General features: G+C 42.0%; 1 protein-coding gene across 1 annotated transcript in view; it reads right to left on the minus strand.

The window, feature by feature from the left end:
* Positions 1–2,327: 2,327 nt before the first annotated feature.
* Positions 2,328–24,166, minus strand: part of LOC149446788 (carbohydrate sulfotransferase 6-like) — a 35,528-nt gene continuing 13,689 nt past the window's right edge. Inside the window, exon 2 of the mRNA XM_089652710.1 lies at positions 2,328–6,248. Coding sequence (XP_089508836.1) covers positions 5,033–6,172 — 1,140 coding nt within the window. The 5' untranslated portion in view covers positions 6,173–6,248 and the 3' untranslated portion in view covers positions 2,328–5,032. The remainder of the gene's footprint in view (positions 6,249–24,166) is intronic.

Here is a 24,166-nt window from a genome sequence, read left to right on the forward strand (position 1 = left end):
TGAATGTCACTTTTTGTCATTTTAAAATTTCCCGCCGTTCCGTCCCCCGTACGTCCCGACGCTCGCAGGGGACGGAACCCAGATGACAGATGCCAGCATCCGTCGGATTACATTGCCAGGGACACTGCAGGAGGGACATCGCGGGAGTGCAGGACAAGGTAAGTGATCGAGGGATCGCGGAGCAACGCCGCATGGTAAGCCCGAGTGTAGCTCGGGGTTACTGCTTTTGGTACTGAAACTTTACCCCGAGCCACACTCGGGAATACCGCCAGGGAGGTTAATTTGGAAATCAAGGTCCCAGAGTCCGGAGGAAGAGTGAAGAGGCACAAGATCCAAGTTGCATGAGGTCCCATGTGAAGTGTCCACAGTCAGTGATGATTTGGGGAGCCATGTCGTCAGCTGGTGTTGGTCCACCAAGTCCAAAGTCAGCTCAGCCCTCTACCAGGAAGTTCTAGAGCACTTCCTGCTTCCCTTTGCTGACCAGCCTTATGGAGATGCTGATTTCATTTTCCAGCAGGACTTGGCACCTGCCCACATTTCCAAAAGTACCAGTACCTGGTTTAATGACCATGGGATCACTGTGCTTGATTGGCCAGCAAACTCGCTTGACCTAAACCCCATTGAGAATCTGTGGGGTATTGTCAAGAGGAAGATGAGAGACACCAGACCCAACAATGGAGACGAGCTGAAGGCCACTATCAAAGCAACCTGGACGTCTATAGCACTTCAGCAGTGCCATAGGCTGATCACCTCCATACCACATTGATGCTGTAATTCATACAGAGGCGCTCCGACCAAGTATTGAGTGCATACTATACTGTACATGGACATACCTTTCAGTAAGCCCATATTTCTGTACTAAAAGTCCTTTTTTTAACAAAATTTGGGGGACAAAAGTGCGTTTTATGGAGTGAAAAATACGGTAATTTTCTGAGATACTGAATTTTGGGTTTTCACTACCTGTAAGCCATAATCATCAAAACTAAAGGAACTAAATGCTTGAAATATCTCATTCTGTGTGTAATAAATCTATATAATATATGAGTTTCACTTTTTGAACTTGAATTATTGAAATAAATTAACTTTTTGATGATATTCTGATTTATTGAGATGCCCCTGTACATCCAGGTTGTGTTGATCAAATGACTTGGAAGACTGAGATATAACATTTTAAAGGTGGGAGTGACATCATCACTGTCGCGTTTATAAGCGTTTGCGTTTGAATTTTTTTTTTAACTAATGCTGTCCAGAGCCCTTTTTTCATCATGAAAAATGCACGCAAACCGTTTTCAAGGTACTCAGATGGACAAAACACTGAACACAGGATGTTCCTACCAGGCTCGTCACACATTGCAATCACCAATTCACACCTCAGATCTCTCCCACCCTTGTAAACAAAAGATATGTTAATGACCATTCACACCTCAAATGAAGACCCCCTGGCAGGTGGCTTTAATGAGTCCCTCCACCAGACACCTTTCCCATCCTTGGAAACAAAATAAATATTAATCAGCAACTTACACCTAATTATCTCAACACATACTTCTGTCTCTGCTTCTACTCTCTGTATTTCTCTGAAACAGTCTGAAATAGTTAATAATTTACCACTTTTTAGTGCATTCTGGGCATTTGAGAGGTTCTCCTTGGCGTATCTTTAAAAAACGCTTCTAAACGCAAATGCACATAAACGCGTTATACAAATGCGGCTACACAGATGTTTTTTAACCTACGTTTGAGCAGTCCGTTTCCATCGTTCAGAAGTGTCCCGTGTACATGGGGCCTAACACAGGAAAGCTGATGGCCGAGATTTAGCCCTGGTTCACACTAATGCAGTGTGGCACATTGCATTTGATTCGCACAGGAACCGCATACATTTTGTATGGCTCAAATCACATCGTAACCGCACCAAAGAGGTGCAGGACCATTTTTTCCCCCGCACCTGATTCGCATCGCATGGTTATGAACACCCATGCGATACAAATTCGGGTAATCGCACTGTGTTTTGCGATCTGTTTCGAGGCGTCGTTAATTTAACATTGACTGTGCCAGATCACTTGGACGCTTTGCAATTGCAATGCGGTGTGGGAAATGCGCAGGATTCACTGCATTTCCAGCACAGTAACCAGGGCTCTTTGACCAATAGGCAGGCTGGATATGGAGCAATCCTACAGGGAGCTGCTTTGTTAAACTGGGAAATGAGTGTGTCCCCTGCCTGGCTGTGCACCATGACAGGGTTGGCTCTGAGAAAGAGGCTAGCCCTCGAAACGCGTCAACCTTTTGGATGTCCAGAATTCACATCACAGACAGATACGCATTGGACAAAGCTGTTCCTTCATGATGTGCCTTTTATTTATTGACTATTGTGAGTAGAATACCTTTTTTTTAACATTCAATAAACATACTTTAAGGTAAGGCACTAGGCCGGTGCGCCCTCTGTTTGTATTTCTCTATTCAGTATATTTGGACTTCCCGGTCCTTTGAGGGCAGCAAGGCATGCATATCCCAAGACATTGGTCCCAATGACATTGAGTCAATCCGCAAGTGCAGGAGTATCTGGGTTTTCCACTTCTACACTAGTGTCTCAATATATGTCAGCTGTATAATCAGCTGGTTGTCCTGCGTTTTTTATAATATGAATTCCCTCCTTCCAGCATATACAGAAGAGGTAGGTCACTAATATTTGTCTGAGATGATACATTTGAACCATGTTTACTAAAATAAATATATTAGCGCAGAGCCTCCCTACTTCTAATCCTAAACACCTCTTGAAAAGCTTATCACAAACATAAGTGTATACCAAAAGATAAATATTAAGAAGAAAAGCCCCACATACAAAAGAAAAAGTCCCATGTACAAAAGAAAAAGTCCCATATACAAAAAAAAGTCCCATATATAAAAGAAAAAGTCCCATATACAACAGGATCTTTCTTGATGCTCCTCCACTCTTTCATCACTTCACATCGTCATGAACATAAACCAATGTTCCTCCACCAACACCCAGATTGTGCTCTCGCCTGGAGCATTTTGACCTCACATTTTATAATATTTTGGTCATAAAGAGCTTGTGTCCTCCTAATGGGACTAATGAAATGAAGATTCCCCAGGTGATTCTCCTTCTCCCGCTGCAAACTTTGATGCTTGTATCTGTAACGGAACCGACCCAGTCTGCGCTTGGGTACTTCCGTTATAATACCTCTTCCCCGTCCGACCACAGACACCACGGCTGACCAAACAAGACTAGATGACACCAGTCTGTCTGAACATGGAACTCTTTTATTTTAACACAGATACAAGATATATATGGAACTATCCCCCCTCCCTGCATAATGACACAGGGTGGGGCAATCTACATTTAGTAACAAGAGACACACCAGCAGACAGTCCCATCAGGAGGGAGGGCTGCTGGAGACACCCCCCACTAAGCTAATACACATAAACACATACATCCCATAATAGTTTGCTCCCAAGCAAGACAAACAATAGAACAATGGGATGCAACCACATAACACCAAACAATCCACAACCCCCACCTATCTCCTAGACATGTCTACACAATGTTAAGACAGATCACCCTGTACCCCTAACAGGCACAGGGTGACTTACACATAATAGGGATATGGGGAGCTGAGACAGGGGTCTCCCCATCTCTCCAAAGTGAGCTGTGTTCCATGGGCCCCCCACCCAAAATGACTCCTGTCACAGTATTCCCTTCTCCTCTTTCGAACACTCCATTAAAAAAAACAGAATAGGCAGAAATAGTGCTTTATCCTTTATAACACTTTATAATAAAAATGATAATAGCACTTTTTTTTGTGTTAGATCACACCAGATGTAAACAGCATAACAACAGTGACACTCTCCTTCCGTATCCTTCCTCTAATCTCACGTTGCATCGTGACATCAGCTAGCCTCTCCCCTACACGTTACGCCACAGGTCACGTGGCTTCCTCAGGACTACACTTATGTTTGTGCGAAGGTTTTCAAGAGGTGTTTAGGATTAGTAGTAGGGAGGTGCTGCACTAATATATTTATTTTATATTTTGTGACACATTAATGAGTGTGTGGAGGGTGTTGGTGACTTCAAATTGAGGTTGTTGGTTTGTTGGGGTTTCTTGGTTGCTCGCGGGATTAATATACATATATAGTGAACCATGTTTTCTGCTGTACTAGGGAGAGCCAATGGCCCTGCTATGCTGTTGAGAAAGGCAAGGAAATCATCTGACATTCCATTGCTGGGGGAAACTAAGCAGTCCTGTTGCAATTCAGGTTTTTATGTCATCAGACACCCGAATGAACTTGAAGATGATAGATGAAGTAGCTTGTTTGAAGGTTGCAACATTGGCCTTTACTTCCTCATATATTCTTTCTACAGCCTCATTCATTACCCCTTGAGTCCCCAGTGCCATTTTAAAAGGTCAACCAGTCATGGTCCTAGAGTTCCGGGGTGCAGGCTAAAAGTGATCTGCTGCACAGCTGCCTGGAGGGGTGTGGATTAGGTTGCACTGCCCAGATCTAGACCTACATGGAAAAATGCATTTAAAGGGGCGCCAAAAAATTAAAAGTGCATATTATTTGCTAACAAACCAAAATCCTACCTGTTATGAAAATATGCTTTATAAGTTAGAGTAGACTACAATCACTAAAAGGTATAAAGTAGGGAACCAAGACATCACAGAAAAAAAAAAAAAACAGAATTGCTCTGGGACTCGAGGGGGTTTGGGGAGAAAAGTCCTAGGAACTCAAGAAGCTAAATTATGTATACAGTACATGTTTTCATATGGTAAGCCTACCCAATATTTAAACTTAGTTATGGGTTTGACTGAGCTTCTGGCATACAGTACTTATAATCTACAAAGAATCCAGAAGTGGTGTCTACTAATCAAAGTTCTCTCTTTCATGACATAGCCATTGCAAAACATTTTGTCCTCCTGAATTCTTAAGCAAATTCACTAGTGAGGACTCTTTATGGCAGCATCTGTAGGGTCAATGTAGTTGAGATACCGTGTAACTGAGGTTTGCCAGTTTGTTTAGTTCATTCTAATGACCATTCCTTATTTATCAAGTCAAGAGGCAAATGTTGCTGTTCTTTTTCAGACCTTACTGGCCTGTAACCAAACAGATGCATTGCTTCTTTGCAGTTCTTTTGAATCTGTTTTACAAAATTAAATTTCAGAGAAGTTCTCCATTTTTGGGCCACCTTTGAAGAGTTCCTTGAGAAAGTCATGATCCCATCTTTATCTTCTACCTCCTCATGGGTGACATTGTAAAGCCACTGCTCCAGGTTTTTGGTTAGATAAAGGTCAGCAAAATTGTAAATTTTTTTTACGTTCTCAAGAGGTTCTTCAGAAAGGTCTTCATGACGAATTGCCATGTATCGCCCTCGAAACACCTTAGCTTCATTAGCCACGTTGTTGATGTCAACCTGAGATTTGCAAATCTTCTTCATCACCATGCTTATCGTAATATTTTCATTTCCTTCACTCTTAAGTACAATCTTATCATCAATCTCGAGATCAAGGGATTGCCTTGATAAAGCAATAGCTCGGGGATCCCTCACAAGGTGCAGAATACGAAGATCAAGGGCAGGGTCTCGAAAAAGGGGAAGCAGAACAGAAAGGTCGAAAATTCGAACTGATTTCATCACCACATGGCTGTATGTCTTGCAAATTTCTGCCATTTTGTCCAGCAAAGTATTTTTACAATGGTGGTAGCACTTTGCGCGGTCAAAGTCTTCAGAAGGCATAAAGGATGAACAAGCTGGTGGGGTGCAGAATGCTCGACTTTGTTCAAAGAAACCTAAATCAGAAACATGTTTACCCTCATTAGCAAGATACTGATGAAGAGGGGACACATCACACATGAAAAGCGATCGTAGAAGATCTCGTAAGGGAAAGTGTAGCAGCTCGGAACTTTCATCCTGTAGCTTCATCCATATAGAACGTCCAGGCTCAAAGAAGTAAAAGACGTCATTGTGATGGTTGAAGATCTGTCCAAGGAATGAAGAACCTGATCTCCAGGATGAAACAATTAGGACATGGACCGGTCTATTTTTTGCAGCAGATTGTTGAAAGTAAGTGAAGGATGGAATTTTGATGAAATAAAACAGGCTTAGAGAGAGGAAAGATAAAGATATAAAGAGGCAAAAGACAAGTTTAAGATGTGGCGGCATCATCAGAAATCAAGTAGGAACTGGATTGGCCTAGGATGATAAGGAAGCCTAAAAGCCAGTGAGAGATGAAAATCAGGAGCTGCAAAAGAGAGTAGAAAATGATATTGATTAGTAAATGAGAATTACAGAAGATGAATAAATATAACCAATTATATATACTATATAGATGCAATCTTCTAGGTCCTGCTTGGGTTCTGTACAAGCGGCTCCCTCTCTGCACACTAACCACAGGGGGGGATGCTTTCCCAGTAACACTGCCATTTATAAAATTGATTTTTTTCAGTGGATACAAGCTATTCTCTGATTGGACAAGATGGAGATTGTATTGTCAAAACCCCTCCTCTCCACCTTGCCCAGTCAGAGAAGGACTTGTATCCATTGATAAAAATTCAAGACATTCTATAAATTGCAGTGGTGCCAAACGAGTGCCCCCCTCCCCCACCTGTGATCAGCGAACAGAAGGGAAGCCACTCGAACAGGACCCAGTAGATGCGGTGGCTATCAATGTAGTAGTACCAACTACTACTGTGGTTTTTAGCTTTCCCAGTGACCCATCAAGTATGAGATATGCACTTGTATTGTGACAAGCTGGACCATTGTAAGTATTGAAGGGGAAGTGAGCTTTACTTATACTCTGCAGCCATTTTCTAGTTAACCTCCAGTCTATATTAACCACTAAGCAACTCATTCACTCCCTTATTATATCACGACTTGACTACTGTAACTCCCTCCTCATCGGCTTACCTCACCGCAGGCTATCCCCACTTCAGTCTATCCTGAATTCTGCGGACAGACTCATCCACCTTACTAACCACTCTGTATCCGCCACCCCTCTCTGCCAATCCCTCCACTGGCTTCCGATTGCCCAATGGATAAAATTCAAAATGCTAACACTGACGTACAAAGCTGTTCATAATACTGCCCCAAACTACATCACCGACCTGATATCCATCTACCATCCAAAACGTACTCTCCGCTCCTCACAGGACCTCCTACTCTCTAGTTCCCTGGTCTCCTCCTCCCATGCCCATCTCCAGGACTTCTCCAGGGCTTCCCCCATCCTCTGGAACTCCCTACCCCAATCCATCAGACTATCACCTACTCTCCTCACCTTTAGGTGCACTCTGAAAACCCACCTCTTCAGGGAAGCCTGCCCCACCCTCTGCTAACTGCCGATCTCCTCCACTCTTCCTACCACTCCATCCCCCACAGTTATTTCCTCCTGTACCACTATCCCCTCCCTCCTAGATTGTAAGCTCCAAGGAGCAGGGCCCCTCGAACCCCTCGTGTATTGAATTGTATTGTTACTGTGCTGTCTCATGTATTGTCTCCCACTATAATGTACAGCGCTGAGCAAACCGTTGGCGCTATATAAATCCTGTATAATAATAATACTCTGTAACGCACACACACTGCAATGCACTGTACCTGGTGCCTGGTGCTCTCTACTCCTCTCCTGTTGCTCCTCTGGCTATAGCAGGTGAAATCAGGGGCTTCCAGGCTGCCGCTCTCTGGGTCCTCATGGAGCCTAGCTATATGCCGGTCTATTTTCCTTTTTTCCGATTTTTTTTTCCGGCAGGCTTTAGCGGGCCATATCTGCCCCGCAGGCCGTAGTTTAAGGACCCCTGCTCTAGATCATTGACACAGGGGCTTAGGAATGTGATATCCAGAAATGATAAATCACATGTACCAATGTGGAGACAACGTTTGAGACCTAGCAGCCCTATCTAGTCAACCATGATCAATTCAGGGAATACAAAAAGTGAATAATAACAGCTAGATTAAGAAAAAAAACAGAAATTAAGAAGAGTTGTTTTTGGTAACACAGAACTTTATCTATGAATTCCCTGATAACAGAAAAAAAAATCAAGCAGCAGTCACACTTAGTGCAGTCTTCACTACAGACTTTCTCCTGCCACAAAAGAAGAGGACGTTCCTGACTATAGGAAATCTAGTACTGAGGAGCTAATGAAAAAATGTCAAGTTGCATGAATGACAGATTCAATAAAAAAAAAAGAAATGCCTCCTCAGACAGCTAATGCTAGTGACCAGGGGCGGACTGACAATTCATGGGGCCCCTGGGCAATAGGGGATCATGGGGCCCCTGTGTCCTTGCCCACACTCAAAGCATACCCAAAAAAAGCCTATAAAAAGGTACCAGGGGCATTTCATGGGGCCCCCTACTGAACCCTGGCCCTCGGGCAGTGCCCGAGTGCTCGAATGGTCAGTCCGCCCCTGCTAGTGACATCACAACTTTTGGGCCCTCATATACATCATAGAATCATAGATTCTGAATGTATCATGGGCTAAAATCTAATATAATGCAAAGCTCCTGCAAGTAAACCCAGAAATAGTTAAGACATGTTAGACATGTGCGATTCGTTCCAGTATGAATTTTTGTTACTCAGAGATTCACATGTATAAGAAATCTCTGAATCACAATAGTAATGAATTTTTACAAATCCGAAATAAATTAGGGGGGATATGATCACCATGTATAATACATAAGGGGGGATATGATCACCATGTATAATACATAAGGGGGGATATGATCTCCATGTATAATACATAAGGGGGGATATGATCTCCATGTATAATACATAAGGGGGGGATATGATCTCCATGTATAATACATAAGGGGGGATATGATCTCCATGTATAATACATAAGGGGGGATATGATCTCCATGTATAATACATAAGGGAGGATATGATCACCATGTATAATACATAAGGGGGGATATGATCTCCATGTATAATACATAAGGGGGGATATGATCTCCATGTATAATACATAAGGGGAGGATATGATCTCCATGTATAATACATAAGGGGGGATATGATCTCCATGTATAACACATAAGGGGGGATATGATCTCCATGTATAATACATAAGGGGAGGATATGATCTCCATGTATAATACATAAGGGGGGATATGATCTCCATGTATAATACATAAGGGGGGGTATGATCACCACGTATAATACATAAGGGGGATATGATCTCCATGTATAATACATAAGGGGGATATGATCTCCATGTATAATACATAAGGGGGATATGATCTCCATGTATAATACATAAGGGGGGATATGATCTCCATGTATAATACATAAGGGGGGATATGATCACCATGTATAATACGTAAGGGGGGATATGATCACCATGTATAATACATAAGGGGGGATATGATCACCATGTATAATACATAAGGGGGGATATGATCTCCATGTATAATACATAAGTGGGGATATGATCACCATGTATAATACATAAGGGGGGATATGATCTCCATGTATAATACATAAGGGAGGATATGATCTCCATGTATAATACATAAGGGGGGATATTATCTCCATGTATAATACATAAGGGGGATATAATCTCCATGTATAATACATAAGGGGGATATGATCACCATGTATAATACATAAGGGGGGGATATGATCTCCATGTATAATACATACATAAGGGGGGATATGATCTCCATGTATAATACATAAGGGGGGATATGATCTCCATGTATAATACATAAGGGGGACATGATCTCCATGTATACTACATAAGGTGGGATATGATCTCCATGTATAATACATAAGGGGGGATATGATCACCATGTATAATACATAAGGGGGGATATGATCTCCATGTATAATACATAAGGGGGGATATGATCTCCATGTATAATATGTAAGGGGGATATGATCTCCATGTATAATACATAAGGGGGATATGATCACCATGTATAATACATAAGGGGTAATATGATCTCCATGTATAATACATAAGGGGGGATATGATCTCCATGTGTAATACATAAGGGGGGATCTGATCTCCATGTATAATACATAAGGGGGATATGATCTCCATGTATAATACATAAGGGGGGGATATGATCTCCATGTAGAATACATAAGGGGGATATAATCTCCATGTATAATACATAAGGGGGGATAGAATGTGATCAGTAGCAATATGTAATCGGAGGGACATTCAATCCATTGTCATTAAGGATGTGTATTTAGTCCTTGTTATTGGGGAAATGAGATACTCAGACAGTGGTCATCAATTAGCATCAATTAGTGGTCATCAATTAGCATCAATTAGGCTGAAAAGCCTGGCTTCCTGGATGTGACACCTTTTGTGTTAATAAGGTTATCACCTTCTGGGAGAACCAGTTTGGAGGAAATGACAGCAGACAGGGTGTCTGCCTGACATTCAAAGCTCTAAAAGGTATATCCACAAATCAAAGAAGTATGTTTCATCTCTTATAAAAGCTAAAATATTAGTTGCAGAGAGATGAACATGCTCCCTTCTTGTAGGGCATTCTGTGCGCTACATCTGCATATAAAAATCATATTTGTGGCTTGGGGAGAATGCCAGGAAAATGGAGGGAATGTTTAGGTGGTGCTGGATCACGACAGTCTGGTGTTTTGTACTGTTGCGATCGGACTGATGCGCTGGTGTCGGAAATCCAATCCCCGACTTGGTATTCAAGCCAGTCTTGGCCCGATTGAACTTGGGCAGGTCAGCACACAGTACCTCCTGTGAGCAGGTACAGGACCCCCCCCCAGGGTCAATTGGCCGAGGACTAATGTCCCGCCTACGTCCATATCCTCATAAATTGAGTACACGGGCATTGGGACATTTGTGATTCGTATGGAGCTGGTCGATCGACTAACGGATTGCTGACTTTTCTGACTTTCTCCAGTCGCAGGGTAAAGTTTTATTCTGTCTTTTATTCCTTTTTATTTTATAGTAATTAGTCATTTGTGTGACTTCTTGTATATCTTGTATTTCTGTAACTTTTTATATTTCATACATATTTTATGCACTGCCCACTTCAGGAAATTAAATCTTAAAATAATTAGTGACTTCTGTGTATTTAAGCACGTGCTCATATCTTCGGAGAGATTAGATTGGAGAGATTAGATTAGATTAAATTGTATTGTATTTTAGTGCCTTTTAATGCTCGGTCAAGTTCATTGCCAATCTGTATGCAATTGCTTTATGTGTGTGGGGTGTCCCAGCAGACCGTTCTGCTGATAAACTGTTGGGTGGTGGCAGGCTACCTTTTGTGGTGTGTCTGGTGCGGGGGGGGGGGGGGGGGGGTGGACAGTGGAAGGGTGATTAACACCGGGGTTCAAGCTTTAGGATAGCTGGAGGGACTCTAGAAGTGTGTGTAATTACTAAGCTGGTCCCCAACTCTAATCAGTGCACCAGATTGTATGTAAGATTTGTATCTGCCAGTGTGTAGTCGACCAGCTGGATTGGAGTGGAGTCTCCATCTGGTGGTGGCCAGAGGTAGTGCGGGCTGTGAAAGTGTGTCACGGCTGATCTTATATACGGTTTTATATATTCAAAGTGTAAGTCCCCTTTATCCCCTCCTTACCTCCCTGTCACGGCCGCACGTGCACGCCTCGGTTAGCTAGTCGCTGTGGGCGTGGCGTGTGGGGGACCCGTGACAGGTTGGTCGTGACAGTGTTATTGCCTATGTTTTGGGTTTCAACAGCTATAAAGATTTCATGAAGAAGTTAAACTAGCTAAACCAGTAACTGTGAATAGAGAAGTCATGCGCCTTGCACACCTCTGGGAAATTCCGTGGGATTCCAGTTAAAAAATAATAAAGGACTACCACCGTTTAGTGCATAGTTCATTATTTAAGGACAAAAAAAAAAATATAGAAATATACACTTCATTGCCAAAAGTATTGAGACCACTGCATTTACATACACATGAACTGTAATGGCCCCCCAGTCTTAGGCTGGCCATACATTATACAATTTTCTTGAGATTTTTGGTTTAGATTTACCAAAAACCATATAATAGGAGGTCAAACCTAAACAATACTTTCAATTGTATCCAATTAGGCAGGCTCTTGTACTACATAGTAAAAGGTAAATCTAAAGGAAATTGGGCAGAAATTGGAAAGAAAATGGTATAGTGTATGGCCAGCCTTAGTCCGTAGGGTTCAATATTGAGTTGTCCCCGCCCTTTGCAGCTATAACAGCTTCAACTCTTCTGGGAAGGCCGTCCACAAGGTTTAGGAGGGTGTCTATGGGAAGGTTGGACCATTCTTCTAGAAGCACATTTGTGAGGTCAGGCACTGATGTTGGGGGAGGAGGCCTGGCTCATAGTCTCCGCTCTAATTCATCCCAAAGGTGTTCTATGGGGTTGAAGTCAGGACTCTGTACAGGCCAGTCAAGTTCCTCCACCCCAAACTGGCTCCACCATGTCTTTATGGACCTTGCTTTGTGCACTGGTGTGCAGTCATGTTGGAACAGGAAGGGGCCATCCTCAAACTGTTCCCACAAAGTTGGGAGCATGAAATTGTCCAAAATGACTTGGTATGCTGATGCCTTAAGAGTTCCCTTCACTGGAACTAGGGGGCCAAGACCAACCCCTTAAATACAACCCCACACCATAATCCCCCCTCCACCAAACTTTACACTTGGCACAATGCAGTCAGGCAAGTACCGTTCTCCTGGCAGCCACCAAACCCAGACACGTCCATTGAATTGACAGACAGAGAAGCGTGATTGGTCACTCCACAGAACATGACTCCACGGCTCTAGAGTCCAGTGGCGGCGTGCTTTACACCACTGCATCCAACGCTTTGCATTGCACTTGGTGATGTAAGGCTTGGATGGAGCTGCTCGGCCATGGAAACCCATTCCATGAAGCTCTCTACGCACTGTTGTTGTGCTAATCTGAAGGCCACACCAAGTTTAGAGGTCTTTAGCTATTGACTCTGCAGACAGTTGGTGACTTCTGCGCACTGTGCGCTTCAGCATGCGCTGACCCCGCCCTGTCATGTGACGTGGCCTACCACTTGGTGGCTGAGTTGCTGTCGTTCCCAGTTGCTTCCACTTTGTTATAATCCCACTAACAGTTGAGCGTGGAATATTTAGTAGCCGGAAATGTCACGGATGGACTTATTGCACAGGTGACCACCTATCACGGGACCACGCTTGGAGTCACTGAGCTCCTGAGAACGACCCATTCTTTCACCGATGTTTGTAGAAGCAGTCTGCATGCCTAGGGGATGATTTTATACACCTGTGGCCATGGAGGGGACTGGAACACCTGGATCCAATGATATGGAGGGATGGACCAATACTTTTGGCAATATAGTGTATATATAGTCCCAAATGTAGGACTGCCACTGTGAAAATGTAGGAGAAGTGTCACTGGGTTTTCACATGGGCAGAGTGTGGGGCTCAAGAATGTCAGTTCTGAGTGGAGAAAGGTGTTTTTTTAATTTTTCTCCTGGTTTTGTAATGCCTACATCAGGGACTGGAGCTCAGAGATTCTGAAGTGCTTTGGGAGGGAAGGAGTCTCCAAGTCATTGTCCAGGTTTTGCCTGTAACCAGCAGGCTGAGTGTGTAGGTGCTCACAGTCCTATAATCTAGGACCTGACAACAGTTCAGGGCTCCACCCAAAAAACAGGAGGTCTCTGTGTAGGGGTCAGGAGGACCCCAATCCTTCCACAGGAGTCCGAGAGGCTGCATGGGGCAGAGAGAGTGTGTATGTGCAGGAGCAGATGGTAACAGAGCAGCAAGCAGCTGGAAGAGAGCCAAGGCACAGAGTGTAAAGAAGCACTGAGGTGTAGAGTTGGATGGTCTGGAGGACCAAGGCAACAGGCCTAAGTAGTGATGTTGCTAGAGAGAGCCACAAGGCTGAATGTCTTTTATGTTTGTATCGATGGTGGAAACCCCTTGCTCTGCCTTCAGCAAAGAAATCCATTGTTTTTTCTCCCTTCAATATTAATTTTGGCCACTAGATGGATCCCAGAATAAATTTACAGTTTTACAGAGCTTAGAGGCTGTTTAGCTTTAACCCCTCGCCTACCGGGCACTGATACCCCCTTCCTGCCCAGGCCAATTTGCAGCTTTCAGAGCTGTCGCAATTTGAATGACAATTGCGCGGTCATGCAACACTGTACTCATATGAATTTTTTTTCCTCACAAATAGAGCTTTCTTTTGGTGGTATTTACTCACCACTGGGTGTTTTGTTTTTTGAGCTATAAGCAAAAAATTTTTAAAAAAAAGTTTCTTTGTTTCTATTATAAAATTTTGCAAACAGGTAAATTTTCTCCTTCACTGATGTGCGCTGATGAGGCTGCACTGATAGGCAGCACTGATGGGCACTGATAGGCAGTACTAATGAGGTGGCACTGATAGGCAGCACTGATAGGTGGCACTGATGATGGATAGTCGGCAGTGATAGTCGGCACTGACTGGCGGCACTGCTGGGCACTGACTGGCGGCACTGCTGGGCTGCACTGATGGGCACTGGTGGGTGACACTGGTGGGCATTGCTGGGCACAGCTGGGTGGCACTGTTGGGCACAGGTGGGTGGCACTGCTGGGCACTTGTGGCTGGCACTGCTGGCCATTTGTGAGAGGAACTGGTGGGTGGCACTGCTGGGCACCGATCATCAGGGCACTGATCATCAGTGCCTTGATGATCGGTGCTGATCCCTGCTCTGCCAACTGACGGTTCTCGGCAGTACTTTCCTCACGCTCTGAGAGCATGAGGAAAGTGCAACCGAGAGCTGGCAATTGCATTCCTGGTGATCAGCGTGTCATTGGACATGGCTGATCACGTGGTAAAAGGCCACTGTGATTGGCCTTTTACCACATCACGTGATCAGCTGTGCATAAGAGAGCGCATTCTGGGAGGCCGTCATATGACGGCCTCCCAGAAATGGCCGGCCACAGTGCAGCCGTCATTTGGCTACCTGCGGTCGGCAACTAGTTAATAAGAGCTCCCATCATCCCTAATTCTGAGAAAAGGAAACAGGTGCATCCTGGGAGCTCAGACTCCATTTTAAAAACTGAGGGAGAGGAAACCACTCATCATGCCGGCAGCAAATGTTAGTGGAGTAAAGCTGCATCCCCTATAGGGCACATCGCTGTTGAGCATGGACTTATTGCCATCTGCAGCCTAGTTATTTCATTGTGTTTTTGTATGTTTCATACCTTGCTTGTATGTATTTCTCATCTGGTTTTCCCAATAGTTTTACCCCACTCTGTTTATGTTAATAAAACTTCAGGATTACATTGAGTCTGGCTTATTGCAGAATACGAGGGTATAGCTGCATGACAAGTTACACACAGGGGAACGTGTAGCAAGGAAAGAACACCCCTGCTAGTAAACTGATTCTCTGCAGAGATGTGCACGACAGAAAAAATTGTTTTGTTTAGTTTCAGATTTGTTCATTAAGTCAATAATTTTGTTTCGTCATATTCATTATGTTAGAATGATTCGTTTTCAGAATTAGTTTCGTATATAATTTTCAAATTGATTAAAAAAAATCAAAATTCGAAATTGAAACTCTGACGATGGCTATATTCCTTCTATTTTATTTGATTATAATTTATTCTATTCTATTCTTTTCTATTCTATTTTATTCTTTTATTTTCTATTGTTATCAATTATTTTCTATTTGTTTCTATTCTAGTCTATTCCTTTATTTTCTACAGTATTTATTGTATTTTATTGTATTCTGTCTTGAACTGTATTGTTACTGTATTGTCTCCCTCCATAATGTAAAGTGCGGAGCAAACTGTTGGCGCTATATGATCCTGTATAATAATAATAATAATTGTATTGTATTTTCTTCAATTGTATTTTATTATTTTCTATTCTATTCTAAAAAAGCAGCCTATGTAAGAATTATCATCTTATTTCACTTTTATACCTTACTGTATTTATTGCAATATGTTTCCATTTAAAAATCAATTTTCAAATTTGATTTGATTTTCGAGTTCAAATTCATTTTTGAATTTGAATTCACTTTCAACTTCGAATTCGGATAATTAATTTCATTATAATTTATTTTGGATTGGTTAAGATTCGTTGATATCGTCCGATACATCCGTATCTTCAAATAACGAAACTTTTGTCTGTAACGAAACAAGTCACACATGTCTCTTTCTCTGTATGAACTTTTCTCATTTTACTATAAATTTGGGCCACCAAGCCCTTAAAAAGCACATCTGGAGTGGACTGAACTCACTGGGAATCATTATTATTGAGAGAAAGCTATCACAAATTGGTGCTCAGATACGGGCAAAATGGTGGAGTTCTGAATCCTCACACGCCAGAACAGAGAGTTTGCCAGGAACTGTTTTTGCTCTGCAGTGTATACAGCAAGTAGTGTGCCTGCAAAGGAAATGTGCATGGTGTATTGCAGCCTTTAACCCCTCGCCTACCGGGCACTTATACCCCCTTCCTGCCCAGGCCAATTTTCAGCTTTCAGCGCTGTTGCACTTTGAATGAAAATTGCGCGGTCATGCAACACTGTAGCCATATGAAATTTTTATCATTTTTTTTTGAGACAGATAAAGCTTTCTCTTGGTGGTATTTAATCACCTCTGGGTTTTTATTTTTGCTAAACAAACCAAAAACAACTGAAATTTTTTCTTAGTTTCTGTTTTAAAATTTTGTAAATAAGTGATTTTTCTCCTTCACTGATGTGCGCTAATGAGGCTGCAGTGATGGGCACTGATAGGCTGCACTGATGGACACTGATAGGTGGCTCTGATGGGCACTGATGAGGAGGCACTGGTAGGTGGCACTGATGGGCATTGACAGGCATCACTGATGGGCACTGAAAGGCAGTACTCATATATGGCACTGATAGGCGGCACTGTTAGCGGCACTTACTGGCACTATCAGTGCTGCCTATCAGTGCCATGTATCAGTGCTGCCTTTCAGTGCCCATCAGTGATGCCTCTCAATGCCCATCAGTGCCACCTACCAGTGCCTCCTCATCAGTGCCCATCAGTGCCACCTATCAGTATCCATCAGTGCAGCCTATCATTTTATAACAAAAACTAAGAAAAAAACTTTTTTTTTTTAAATTTTCAGTGGTTTTTGGTTTGTTTAGCAAAAAATCAAAATCCCAGAGGTGATTAAATACCACTAAAAAAAAGGTCTATCTGTCACAAAAAAATGATAAAAATTTCATACGGGTCCAGTGTTGCATGACTGCGCAATTGTCATTCAAAGTGCGACAGCGCTGTAAGCTGGAAATTGGTCTGGGCAGGAAGGGGGTATAAGTGCCCTGCAGGCAGGAAGGGGGTATAAGTGCCCGGTAGGTGAGGGGTTAAAGAGATGGTGCTCCAAAAAATTTTTGAACGGTGCAAAGAAACTGTAAAAACGTTGCGTGTGTGACTGCAAGGATGGGGCAGCCAAAGTGCAAGAAGGATGCAATCCTTGGGGATATAAGTAAAAAAAAGCGCTATGGCTGGAGGAAATCTTACCTCCCAAACAACCCCAACACAGCCCAGAAAGTTTTGCAGTGTTTGAATCAACTCTGAACTGGTGCAAGTAACATCTGGTAGTATTAAACCCAACTAAAGAGGAAGGAAACCATCACTCGGGGCAGTGAGAGAGTTGGTGGTTGTCCTGACTCAGGGGATGAGTGCTTTTGCTGTGAAAACGAGGGTGAAATCAGAGCAGCAGACTATACATACTTTATGTGGCCTACAGATGATGTTGAAGACGTTTGGCCCAGAGACCGCTGGTCTGAATTATTACAGCCCTTTCTACCAGTGACGTTCCAGGAAGTCTACCATTTGATGGGCCGTGGCTGAGATGACTATGACAGGTTCAAAGCAGCAATTCAGTCTGGAGAGGCAATCAGTTCTGATTAGGAGCACCAACAAGTCTCTGGTAAATGAGTGTTGTCTCTCTAAGCAACCGGAGAAAATACCTCCATTGGAGACCAAAGCTGTGGCCGTGAGTGGGAGTCAGATGTTGCTAATGTTCCATGGCTCTGGATGGTGCACCACGTAGAGGTCTAGCATTACCTGCCCTAAATAGGTATGCTGTTGACCTGGATGGCAGAAAGAAAAGGCCTGTTGGGCATTTAGGGGGTGCCAGAGATCACAGGAAGCCTGATGTATCACTGTGTGGCTACCTGGGTGAAATGGCAAGATGCAGTGAAGGGGACCAGTATAAGCCAAAGATGGTGAGACCTAGCCATTTGGCTAGGCCATCTGTGCTACAGAAAATGCTAAGACTGACTGTGAGACTGTCTGTTATGATGTGGGAATGACTTCAGTTGGGAGACCCAATGAATATCATTGTGAAAGAAACTTGCCCCTCTACATTGTCTAAAAAGGGGATGCAAGAGCTAAAGACACTGGTGTAAACATATTATGGAATGCTCATGATAAAAAGACTGATGGTGATAATGGGTTAATACAGCTTGATAAAGCTGAAAATGCAAAGTCCTATGTTGAGAGTAAAGTGCCTCCAGTACACAGTGGTGAGAATATATGGTATTGCAACCAGCTATGTCTAAACATGTGGCACTGAAATGTGATGTTAAAATTGAGAGGTGCAATGTGTCTGATGCTGTTGACCCCCTTGGTCCATCTGTGTCTCCTTGTCAGATGGTGGGTTGCTGTGGAGCACCAACGGTTGGAGCATAATTGATTGGGATAGTTGGGCCAAGAGGCTAATAGCGATCCTGAACAAAACTTCTTTAGGTAATAATGAGGTGGACAATATTACTGCTGTACCAAATGGAGGGCCTGCAGAACAGACTGTAGTCAAGGGCGTATGGGTTCCTGCAGAGGTTAATAAATGAATAAAAATAGTGTTCTGCGTTCCTTCCTTATATGACATACAGAAATAACCTTAATACAACTGCTGTGCCGGGGAATAACGTCCTTACAGGAGGTCTCCAACTTACAAGCCGACCTCAATGCTCTGTGTAATTGGGGGACTATGTGGGAAATGAGGTTTAATGTTGATAAATGTAAGGTTCTGCACTTGGGGGCTAAGAATATGCATGCATCATACATACTGGGGGGGGGTACAACTGGGGGGATCAATGGTGGAGAAGGATCTGGGGGTACTGGTAGATCACAAGCTTAATAATGGAATGCAATGCCAAGCTGCGGCTTCTAAAGCGAGCAAAATCCTCTCTTGTATTAAAAGAGGTATAGACTCCAGAGAGAGAGATATCATTCCCCGGTACAAATCATTAGTAAGACCTCATCTGGAATATGCAGTTCAGTTTTGGGCACCAATTCACAAAAAGAACATTGGGGGACTGGAGAAAGTACAGAGAAGGGCAACCAAACTGATACGAGGCATGGAGGAGATCAGCTATGAGGAAAGATTAGAGGAACTGAATTTATTCTCTCTTGAGAAGAGGAGATTAAGGGGGGATATGATCTCCATGTATAATACATAAGGGGGGGATATGATCACCATGTATAATACATAAGGGGGGATATGATCTCCATGTATAATACATAAGGGGGGATATGATCTCCATGTATAATACATAAGGGGAGGGGTATGATCTCCATGTATAATACATAAGGGGGGATATGATCTCCGTGTATAATACATAATGGGGATATGATCTCCATGTATAATACATAAGGGGGGATATGATCTCCATGTATAATACATAAGGGGGATATGATCTCCATGTATAATACATAAGGGGGATATGATCTCCATGTATAATACATAAGGGGGATATGATCTCCATGTATAATACATAAGGGGGGATATGATCTCCATGTATAATACATAAGGGGGGATATGATCTCCATGTATAATACATAAGGGGGGATATGATCTCCATGTATAATACACAAGGGGGGATATGATCACCATGTATAATACATAAGGGGGATATGATCTCCATGTATAATACATAAGGGGGGGATATGATCACCATGTATAATAGATAAGGGGGATATGATCTCCATGTATAATACATAAGGGGGGGATATGATCACCATGTATAATACATAAGGGGGGATATGATCTCCATGTATAATACATAAGGGGGATATGATCTCCATGTATAATACATAAGGGGAGGGGTATGATCTCCATGTATAATACATAAGGGGGGATATGATCTCCATGTATAATACATAAGGGGGATATGATCTCCATGTATAATACATAAAGGGAGGGGTATGATCTCCATGTATAATACATAAGGGGGGATATGATCTCCATGTATAATACATAAAGGGAGGGGTATGATCTCCATGTATAATACATAAGGGGGGATATGATCACCATGTATAAGGGGGGATATGATCTCCATGTATAATACATAAGGGGGGATATGATCTCCATGTATAATACATAAGGGGGATATGATCTCCATGTATAATACATAAGGGGGGATATGATCTCCATGTATAATACATAAGGGGGATATGATCACCATGTATAATACATAAGGGGGATATGATCTCCATGTATAATACATACGGAGGGATATGATCTCCATGTATAATACATAAGGGGGATATGATCTCCATGTATAATACATAAGGGGGGATATGATGACCATGTATAATACATAAGGGGGATATGATCTCCATGTATAATACATAAGGGGGGGATATGATCACCATGTATAATACATAAGGGCGGATATGATCTCCATGTATAATACATAAGGGGGGATATGATCTCCATGTATAATACATAAGGGTGGATATGATCTCCATGTATAATACATAAGGGGGGATATGATCTCCATGTATAATACATAAGGGGGGATATGATGACCATGTATAATACATAAGGGGGATATGATCTCCATGTATAATACATAAGGGGGGGATATGATCACCATGTATAATACATAAGGGGGGATATGATCTCCATGTATAATACATAAGGGGGGATATGATCTCCATGTATAATACATAAGGGTGGATATGATCTCCATGTATAATACATAAGGGGGGATATGATCTCCATGTATAATACATAAGGGGGGATATGATCTCCATGTATAATACATAAGGGGGATATGATCACCATGTATAATACATAAGGGGGTATATGATCTCCATGTATAATACATAAGGGGGGATATGATCTCCATGTATAATACATAAGGGGGATATGATCACCATGTATAATACATAAGGGGGATATGATCTCCATGTATAATACATAAGGGGGGATATGATCTCCATGTATAATACATAGGGGGGGATATGATCTCCATGTATAATACATAAGGGGAGGGGTATGATCTCCATGTATAATACATAAGGGGGGATATGATCTCCGTGTATAATACATAATGGGGATATGATCTCCATGTATAATACATAAGGGGGGATATGATCTCCATGTATAATACATAAGGGGGATATGATCTCCATGTATAATACATAAGGGGGATATGATCTCCATGTATAATACATAAGGGGGGATATGATCACCATGTATAATACATAAGGGGGGATATGATCTCCATGTATAATACATAAGGGGGGATATGATCTCCATGTATAATACATAAGGGGGGATATGATCACCATGTATAATACATGAGGGGGATATGATCTCCATGTATAATACATAAGGGGGATATGATCTCCATGTATAATACATAAGGGGAGGGGTATGATCTCCATGTATAATACATAAGGGGGATATGATCTCCATGTATAATACATAAGGGGAGGGGTATGATCTCCATGTATAATACATAAGGGGGGATATGATCTCCATGTATAATACATAAGGGGGATATGATCTCCATGTATAATACATAAGGGGAGGGGTATGATCTCCATGTATAATACATAAGGGGGGATATGATCTCCATGTATAATACATAAGGGGGGATATGATCTCCATGTATAATACATAAGGGGGATATGATCTCCATGTATAATACATAAGGGGAGGGGTATGATCTCCATGTATAATACATAAGGGGGGATATGATCTCCATGTATAATACATAAGGGGGATATGATCTCCATGTATAATACATAAGGGGAGAGGTATGATCTCCATGTATAATACATAAGGGGGGATATGATCTCCATGTATAATACATAAGGGGGGATATGATCTCCATGTATAATACATAAGGGGGGATATGATCTCCATGTATAATACATAAGGGGAGGGGTATGATCTCCATGTATAATACATAAGGGGGGATATGATCACCATGTATAATACATAAGGGGGGATATGATCTCCATGTATAATACATAATGGGCATATGATCTCCATGTATAATACATGAGGGGGGATATGATCTCCATGTATAATACATAAGGGGGGATATGATCTCCATGTATAATACATAAGGGGGGATATGATCTCCATGTATAATACATAAGGGGGATATGATCACCATGTATAATACATACGGAGGGATATGATCTCCATGTATAATACATAAGGGGGGATATGATGACCATGTATAATACATAAGGGGGATATAATCTCCATGTATAATACATAAGGGGGGGATATGATCACCATGTATAATACATAAGGGGGGATATGATCTCCATGTATAATACATAAGGGGGATATGATCTCCATGTATAATACATAAGGGGGGGATATGATCACCATGTATAATACATAAGGGGGGATATGATCTCCATGTATAATACATAAGGGGGATATGATCTCCATGTATAATACATAAGGGGAGGGGTATGATCTCCATGTATAATACATAAGGGGGGATATGATCTCCATGTATAATACATAAGGGGGGATATGATCTCCATGTATAATACATAAAGGGGGGATATGATCTCCATGTATAATACATAAGGGTGGATATTATCTCCATGTATAATACATAAGGGGGGATATGATCTCCATGTATAATACATAAGGGGGGATATGATCTCCATGTATAATACATAAGGGGGATATGATCACCATGTATAATACATAAGGGGGGATATGATCTCCATGTATAATACATAAGGGGAGATATGATCTCCATGTATAATACATAAGGGGGTATATGATCTCCATGTATAATACATAAGGGGGGATATGATCTCCATGTATAATACATAAGGGGAGATATGATCTCCATGTATAATACATAAGGGGGGATATGATCTCCATGTATAATACATAAGGGGGGATATGATCTCCATGTATAATACATAAGGGGGATATGATCACCACGTATAATACATAAGGGGGATATGATCTCCATGTATAATACATAAGGGGGATATGATCTCCATGTATAATACATAAGGGGGGATATGATCTCCATGTATAATACATAAGGGGGGATATGATCTCCATGTATAATACATAAGGGGGGATATGATCTCCATGTATAATACATAAGGGGGGATATGATCTCCATGTATAATACATAAGGGGGGGATATGATCTCCATGTATAATACATAAGGGGGGATATGATCTCCATGTATAATACATAAGGGGGATATGATCTCCATGTATAATACATAAGGGGAGGGGTATGATCTCCATGTATAATACATAAGGGGGGATATGATCTCCATGTATAATACATAAGGGGGATATGATCTCCATGTATAATACATAAGGGGAGGGGTATGATCTCCATGTATAATACATAAGGGGGGATATGATCTCCATGTATAATACATAAGGGGGGATATGATCTCCATGTATAATACATAAGGGGGGAAATGATCTCCATGTATAATACATAAGGGGGGATATGATCTCCATGTATAATACATAAGGGGAGGGGTATGATCTCCATGTATAATACATAAGGGGGGATATGATCACCATGTATAATACATAAGGGGGGATATGATCTCCATGTATAATACATAAGGGGAGGGGTATGATCTCTATGTATAATACATAAGGGGGGATATGATCACCATGTATAATACATAAGGGGGGATATGATCTCCATGTATAATACATAATGGGCATATGATCTCCATGTATAATACATAAGGGGGGATATGATCTCCATGTATAATACATAAGGGGGGATATGATCTCCATGTATAATACATAAGGGGGATATGATCTCCATGTATAATACATAAGGGGGATATGATCACCATGTATAATACATACGGAGGGATATGATCTCCATGTATAATACATAATGGGGGATATGATCACCATGTATAACACATAAGGGGGGATATGATCTCCATGTATAATACATAAGGGGGGATATGATCTC

The sequence above is a fragment of the Staurois parvus genome, unplaced genomic scaffold (assembly GCF_062004578.1).
Source record: "Staurois parvus isolate SC_StPar_1 unplaced genomic scaffold, SC_StPar_1.0 ptg000690l, whole genome shotgun sequence".
Classification (NCBI taxonomy): domain Eukaryota; kingdom Metazoa; phylum Chordata; class Amphibia; order Anura; family Ranidae; genus Staurois; species Staurois parvus.